The sequence below is a fragment of the Branchiostoma belcheri genome, unplaced genomic scaffold (genome assembly GCF_001625305.1).
Source record: "Branchiostoma belcheri isolate BF01 breed outbred unplaced genomic scaffold, Haploidv18h27 scaffold143, whole genome shotgun sequence".
NCBI lineage: Eukaryota > Metazoa > Chordata > Leptocardii > Amphioxiformes > Branchiostomatidae > Branchiostoma > Branchiostoma belcheri.
Genome location: NW_017802858.1, coordinates 430,863 through 438,659, shown reverse-complemented (window position 1 = coordinate 438,659; position 7,797 = coordinate 430,863). Strand labels below are relative to the sequence as shown.

The following is a 7,797-nucleotide window of genomic DNA, read 5'->3' as shown; positions in this document are numbered from 1 at the left end:
ATAATTTTTTCTATTAATGAAGGCATTAACACAACAGGTACACTTCAATTAAAATACTTGCATTCATAAAAAGTAATTGCTGTTTGATGTCAGCAGGGGGTTGTGGGGGTCTTATATTGATATTTATACCATGCCGTTAAAGCTTCACTTAAGAAAGAACTAATTTTTAGGTGCTGTATGGATTTCAGTTGAAAAAAAAGGAAATAAATCAGATCCAAAAGCTGGGTGCATCCTCAAAGACCGTGCACTAAACCAGTCATTGTTAAAATACAATTTTGGTACCCATGAGGCTTTAATGGTGAGTGCATGGGCAAATACATTGATAAGATTTAAACCCCCATTTTCAATAGAATTGTAAATTGTTTTCCTCCTTACTCTTTCAGGTCCTCCATTCCAGATAAAAGCAAAAATTTTCTGTTCATAACGTATAAAAAACTGTTTATCTGGCAATGGAAGGACCTGAAAAAGATAGGTGAACTGAGGAACAATAAGTGTATTAATAATTGTGACTTTACCAAATAGAGATAATTTTTTTCCTTTCCAAGGATACAAAATTCTATCTATTTTGGTTAAAACATGCTCAAAATTTACATTAACAATGGTATCTAATTTCTCAGGTATATGTAAGCCTAGTAATTTGATGTTCCCATCAATCCATTGAAAAGGGAGATGGGTGGGCAGTCTGAATTTTGTGTTTCTTAAGGATCCAATTCTAAGTATTTTACATTTTTCACTATGTAGGGAGAGGCCAGAATTTTTTGAAAAATCATCTAAATCTTTAAGAAGGGCATAAAAGGAGGTTAAATTAGGAGAAAAAGGAAAATTTGTATCGTCTGCATACTGTGAAATTTTAGTGGATCTTCCATTAATAACTAAACCGGTCAAGTTATGGTTATGACGTATCTTAATAGATAGCATTTCCACGGCAATAATAAAAAGATAAGGGCTCAAGGGACATCCCTGTCTTACACCTCGCTGTAAAATAAAGGGGCTAGAAATATGACCATTATTTAACACAGAACTAGTGACATTATTGTATAAAACATTAACCCAGGCAATGAACTGTGGACCAAAGTGGAAAAATTCTAAGGCTTTTATGATGAAGTCCCATCTAATTGTATCGAAGGCTTTTTGGTAGTCCGAAATAAAAATAAGTCCAGGTTTATCTTCATTTTCATAATGTTCAATCGTGTCAAGAATACGCCTAATGTTGTCCCCTATGAATCTCCCATGAATAAATCCAGTTTGGTCCTCATCAATTATTTCAGAAATAACAGTTTTTAATCTTAAAGCTAAACATTTGGACAATATTCTAGTGTCGCAGCAAAGTAAAGTAAGGGGCCTCCAATTGTCTAATAATGAGGGGTCTTTGTCTTTTCCATCACTACCCTGTTTTAACAATAATGAAATAATTCCTTGTTTCTGGGTGTTGGCTAAATAACCTTGTGCTAGAGAATAATTGAAACACTCCAGCATAGGGACTTTAAATACAGAATAAAAATGTTTGTACACATCAACAGGGATTCCATCTAAACCAGGGGATTTACCACTTGAAAAGGAGTTAATCGCATCAATCAATTCTTTCTCTGTGATAAGACCTTCACAACCCAGCTGCTGATCATGTGACAACGTTTTAGCATAATCCAAGGGGAAAAAATCTTGACAATTATCAGGGGTTAGGGGTAGTGGAGGGTCTTTGAAAGCATACAAGTTAGAATAAAATTCCTTTTGTTTTTTCAAAATTTCTTCAGGGTCACAAGTAAAGGTGTCATCTGAAATCTTTAATTTCTGTATATTCTTTCTGGTGTAATTTCTATGAGCCATATTTAAAAAATACTTTGTACATCTCTCTCCAGACTCCATCCACCTGGCTCTTGACCTTATCATTATTCCATTTAAACGTTGATTATAAAGTAAATCAAATTCTTTTTGTTTACTCTCTAAATCCTGGAGAATAGAATCTGGAGGGGAGGGCAAGCTATCAATTTGGATATTAAGTCTATTTATATCATCAGTTAGTTTTTTCTCTTTGCATAGGTACTGTTTTTTTTTCCAACTACAATATTTTATACAGTGTCCCCTGAAAAAACATTTAGCAGCTTCCCACACGACATGGGGGTTAGATGTATTTCTATTAATTTGAAAGAATTCATTCATAATTTCAATTGTTTTCTGATAAAAGCATTTGTCATCTAACAAAGATAGGTTAAATTTCCAATACCCCTTACCCCGAGGGAACTCTGCAGTCACAATGGACATACAAATCAACTTATGGTCAGATTTGAAACTGTCTAAAATTACACATTTGTTTATCTTATTCATTAAAGAAAAACTAACCAAGAAATAATCTATTCTACTAGCTTGACTACTTTAACCCTTTGCTATAGACTAAGGCATCATCTTTAGACTTCATTTTAGATTGTACAAAAACCATACATACAAACCCCCTTAACCCACCTCAATTCTCATTTGATAATAACTCTGATATTTGAAGGAATGACTATCTCTTGTTCTTTCCTGGGCTGATATTAGGTACTTAGTAGTTGGGATGTCCACCAGTTTATCAGTCATTTTGTGCATCATGCATAGTCTGGACATTTTTGGTCTGTCTTCTAGTGACATCCACTGTAGGTCTCTTTTCAACACAACAGTACTCACTAGCAGCGTGTAGTCTGCATGAAGTTGAGGCAGTGCCGAGTTTGTTGCTCACAGTGCAGGTGAACACTCCCACATCCTTGCCCAGCTGCACCTGTGGGATGTGCAGCGTGTGTTTCCCATCGTCTGCAGACGAGAGCTTAATCCGATCGCTCTCAATGATCAGTTCGTTGTTCTTGAACCTTCGGAAAAAGACATCAAACCCAACAATTACTTAGAGTCAGCATTTAGACTGTACACTTGTTAGATTACTCTTAATAATTTCTCATGTTCATGCTGCTTGCAAGGAGCTTTTGGACAAGGACTAAATTTGCAATAAACTCATTATGAGTTATAATTTCAAGAGTCAAGCATTTAGTTCTTCATTGTTTATTTTTGGCCCTTAGTGCTATTTACAATCATGGAGGTAGAAAATTTGCATGTGTCTTGAATATTAGTACAAGAATTTGCAACAAACGCATTATCATAATATCTCATTTTGATCATCATGAGGACAATACCAGTATCTGATGATGCATGTTAAGCCATTGAGCAATTTCTTAATCATCTTCACCAGGCCTCGAAATTAACTTTTTTTACTATCGTCCCAGAATTGTCCCGAACATAGATTTCAATTGTCCCGAACTGAAGATGGACTGTCCCAGCCTGCTTTTCAGGAAAAAATGTATGACAACAATAAGAAAACAACAACAACTGAATTTGTATAACTTGAAGTCCACTTTATTAGTAAATGTTGGGAAATACATTATAATATCATGGGCACGGCACCATCTTTGAGGCCCCCCTCCCCGATATTTGGAATCCCTGATTGGTCAAATTTAAATGTTTCTCAGAGTATTATGGGCTGACTGCGGCCCACAGCAGGATGGATGGATTTCGTTCCTAAATGACGTGGACGGTCTCAGAATTTTCCAGTTGCCCCGAAATTGTCCCGAAATGTAATTTGAATTGTCCCGAGCTGAAAATTTAGTGTCATTTGACACTGGGACAATGTTAATTTCGAGCCCTGATCTTCACTCACCATTGTACAGTAGGCTGTGGGCTGCCTGCAGGCAGGCATGTCAGGATCACAGGGCAGGCTTCAGCGATCGCCTCGTCTTTTAACTTCTCTCTGAACACAGGAGCAAACTCTGGAGGGGAGGAGGGATGCTTGTGCTTGGTTCATGATGAAATATCAAGTTATCCAGGACACAACACAAATACTTAACTTACTGTACAATAATTGATCAAGCTCCTGCTCAAATACTTGCAAAATGAAATGAAAAAACATGTATGAAGTGAACATATGCCATCCTGCATATTCATCCCCCCCTGCAAGAACAAAAAGACTTTACAAATCCTTTAAACTGCACAACCAGACAACAGAACCCTGTATACATAAGAAGTGATTGGAAACTGCTATATCAGTATTGTACGATTTGTACATGTTTTGTATTCCTTGATTTGTAAATACAAACGGCATTCAGGCTTATGTCTGCTATGTTGATATGTGAATAAAGAACTGAATTGAAAACGTTACCCTCCACGCCTGATCCCCGCATGGGGATGCTGGTTGGAGACAGCAGCTTGGGCCGGTCAAACGATCGTCCTCGCCACATGCCCGGGCGCAGTGAGCTGTCCAGTGACTCTCCTCGTACAGGCCGCCTCACGGTCGCACTGTCCACAGACAGACCTCTAAACAACAACAACAAAAACAACAACATCATTCATGAAGTAAACATCTTTGGTCGGTCGAACGATCGTCCCTGCCACATGCCCGGCCGCAGAGAACTGTCCAGTGACTCTCCCCGTATCGGCCGCCTCAGAGTCGCGCTGTCCACTGATAGACCCCTAAACAACAAAAACATTTGTGGAGTTTTCTTCATAAAACTGGCATCATACAGTAATGATCTTTGGCCCTATTTGTTGATCGTTAGAATGTTGCTAAATCTAAAAACTGTCGGAGTCCATAATTGGACTCAGTGTGAATAAAAGATCGGCTTAGGGATTGAGAGAACACTTCAACTTTCAACTTTATTTGTTCAACCAGGTATCACACTCAGGCCACTCTGGCCTGTTTTTCAGGAAATCTTGGTACAAAAGCACAGACAAACACCTAACAGTTAAACAGATTCACAATACATCCAAAAGTCTAAGAATAGCACATAGATAAAACTAATCTTAAATACAATTCGATAAAAACTGTTTAAAAGTTCTGAGACTAGGCTGCTGTCGTTGTTGTAGGGGGAGTGAGTTCCAGAGATAAGGTCCATAGTACTGTAAGCTGTTCCTGTATGAAGTGACTCTAGCTGGGGGACAGGAGAGTAGGTGGGGGTCATAGTCCCGTAGCCGTTTTAACTCTGACCGAGTAGTGCGTACACTCAGTGTAGGTGGAGCTTCCCATTTGAACAACGATGTCTACTCTAGTCATGAAACACTCTGACAATATTACTGCTGAAAATGTCTGTTCACACTGGTTCTACTTTGCACTGAAGCTACATTGTTGTACATGTATGTGGTGTAGTGTTGTACACTGTTGTAGTGCAAGGAATGCAGACCTAAATGTGACTAATGTTGTCTCATCACCCTCACTACGTGGTTCATGACTAGAGTAGACATCTTCTTTGATCCAACCTGATGAAACTTTAATAGTAAGTTTGCTGGCTCTTACCTGGTTAGCAAGGTGACCCCTCCCCTGGAGATGTCCTCACTTGAACTCCTCCTGAGCGCCCGGCCGTCAGGTGTTCGGCTGTCAGGTGTGGCGTCCCCGTCCTGGTGAGACGGTGTGAGCCGGAGAGACGTCTGTCTCGCTGTGATGGAGTCTTCCTCGGGCATACGCACTGATGAAGACTGCTTCCTGTTCGTTAAAGAGGTTCATCAGTCTCGTATATTTCAATAACTAACAGCTTCCTGTTCATATTGACATGTTTATTGTAATACTGTTTCTTTATTTTAGGTCACACCAATTTGATGTGTGTGGTTCTTGGATTTAAAAGATTTTTAATAGAAAGTTTATTGCAAATTCATGCCCGAAGGCTAACTGCATGAACAGAATAAACATTTGTATAAAAACAGATAATTAAGTACACATAGAACTACTGATAACTATTAAGAAACTACTAGTAGAAAACTACTGGGTTTGACTTCTTTTAATAAGTTAATATGCTTCACTGTAAAAGACTGGCAAAAAAATGAAATCAAACCCTGAGGACCAGGTTTATGTCTTAGTGCATTCAGTTTATGGACTGAATAAAGTGACATAGTCAAGCTTTACAGTGACATAGCTTTACAGTGACATAGTCAAGCTTTTCTCAGAGCTTTTATGATGTCTGTTTGCTATATTTTCACCTTAAAATTTTCAAAAACCAAGGAAATGATTGGTGTGGCCTTATTTTAAACAAAAACCCTCTACTGTAAACACAAATAAAACATTACATTTAAAGATAACAATACACTTAAACAATAAAAAGTACATATTAATGGATGACAAAAAACAACAAGGAGAAGGTCAGTGTACATCAATTATTACAAAGTCCTGCCAGTAACACTGTTAAATGTTTCCCCCATGCGCACCTGAGTTCGAGTCGCCTGGAGATGTTGGCATCAGCTGAGACTTACCGGGTTGATGAAGAGACAGTGTGCATCTTGAAAGCTCCCCATGCAAAGTAGCTAATTTTTGTCGTGTGTATTGTTTAAAAACATTCCTCAAAAGAAGAAAAGTCATCACTACGTTGATGAAGGTTAGACATCCAGGTAAACGATACTCGTTAGAAAATTCAAACTCTACTACTGGATCAGTTACGGATTTTTATTTATTTCCGGACGTTTCGAGTGACATCCATCACTCTTCTTCAGCGTCACAAATGAACAGAGAACCGATTCACTTTTATATACAAGTAACTAGAAAAACCGGTAAACAACAAGGTCCGTAAGAAGCTTTATCACGTAAAAGAACGGTTCACTCAATATACAGGTAATAAGAACTAGAGAGGAGGAGGGTCATCACTATACATCAAAACCTGTAACACAGTTAAATTTTTGCCCCCACACCTGAGTTCGAGTGGCCTGGAGATGTCGGCGTCAGCGGAGACTGCTCTTCTCAGCTTCCCGGGCCGTCTGACCCCCCGGCCGCGGTCGTCCCTGGCAACCTCTCCTGCAACAACAAAGACAGAGTGACAATTTGTTATAGCAGTGGCCTAACGGTAGAATTGTTGGGCTCGGAACCAAGAGGTCCCGGGTTCGAATCCAGCCATGTCATCGATCTTGTCCCTTGGGAAAGGCATTTTACATGACTTTCCTCACTTCACTCAGCTTTGGCTAGATTTCCCTCAGATAGCACGTAAAGCTGGAGGTCTCGTGCTTGACAGAGCCACACCTTGAGCATGTTAAAGATCCCACCACCCTTATCGAAAGATCCCGGTGTGAGTGTTTCAAACCTTACAGTCTGGTCTCAGGTTTAACATCTTGAAGAGGTAATAGTCACCTGTTTATGTCAATCCTTCCACAAATGTGGTAATAAATCTTAATGAAAGAAGAAAAATAATAGATGAACTTTATTGACACAACAAAAAGTACAGCGACTTTCGTAAGGTCTAAGAATGAAATAACACATTTTTTCTCAATACTATATCTGTTTATCCCCCATTTCATCTCAGAACGAACAGCTTAGATTTCTTTGGTCTCACCTCGTGGTTTCTCATCGTCTGAAGACGTGGTGAGTGCAGCCTCGGCGCTCCCAGACTTCTTTAGTCGTCTCCGCCGCTCCTCGGTGTCCCGACTGTCTCCGATCCGCAGCCTCTCCTCCGCAGACTTCCCCCGCTTCAGTCTGGGTCGCTCTGACGTGTCCAGGTCACGCATTCCTCCACTGGGGAAAATCACACAGTCGGCAAAAATAGAAATGCATCAAGATTAGTGCTGTGTTCCTTAACTCATGTTTAGGTTCAGGTTTCGATTCAAGTCCAGTGGCTTAGGTTCGTAACTCTGGACTTGAACCAGTAAACATTTTTACAAGACCCCAGAACAGGTTCACCAAACTCTTTAGGTTCTTTGAAGGTTAGATTCGTTTTTCTCAACTGTGACATGTTTTGAGAAAACGTGAAAGAAATCACAGGTTTGGCAGAAACAAAACCGTGCACAGAACCCAGGGAAGACACCCTTGCGCAG

The 7,797-nt window shown here is 39.5% G+C and overlaps 1 protein-coding gene across 1 annotated transcript in view; it reads right to left on the bottom strand.

Annotated features, from left to right (window-relative positions):
* The window catches only part of LOC109464898 (striated muscle-specific serine/threonine-protein kinase-like), a 27,382-nt gene that overhangs the window by 7,601 nt on the left and 11,984 nt on the right, over nucleotides 1-7,797 (bottom strand). Inside the window, exons 13-18 of the mRNA XM_019761993.1 lie at nucleotides 7,320-7,498; nucleotides 6,685-6,787; nucleotides 5,306-5,491; nucleotides 4,175-4,329; nucleotides 3,677-3,785; nucleotides 2,659-2,837 (exon numbers count right to left, since the gene is read on the bottom strand). Of these exons, the coding sequence (XP_019617552.1) occupies nucleotides 2,659-2,837; nucleotides 3,677-3,785; nucleotides 4,175-4,329; nucleotides 5,306-5,491; nucleotides 6,685-6,787; nucleotides 7,320-7,498 (911 nt within the window). The remainder of the gene's footprint in view (nucleotides 1-2,658; nucleotides 2,838-3,676; nucleotides 3,786-4,174; nucleotides 4,330-5,305; nucleotides 5,492-6,684; nucleotides 6,788-7,319; nucleotides 7,499-7,797) is intronic.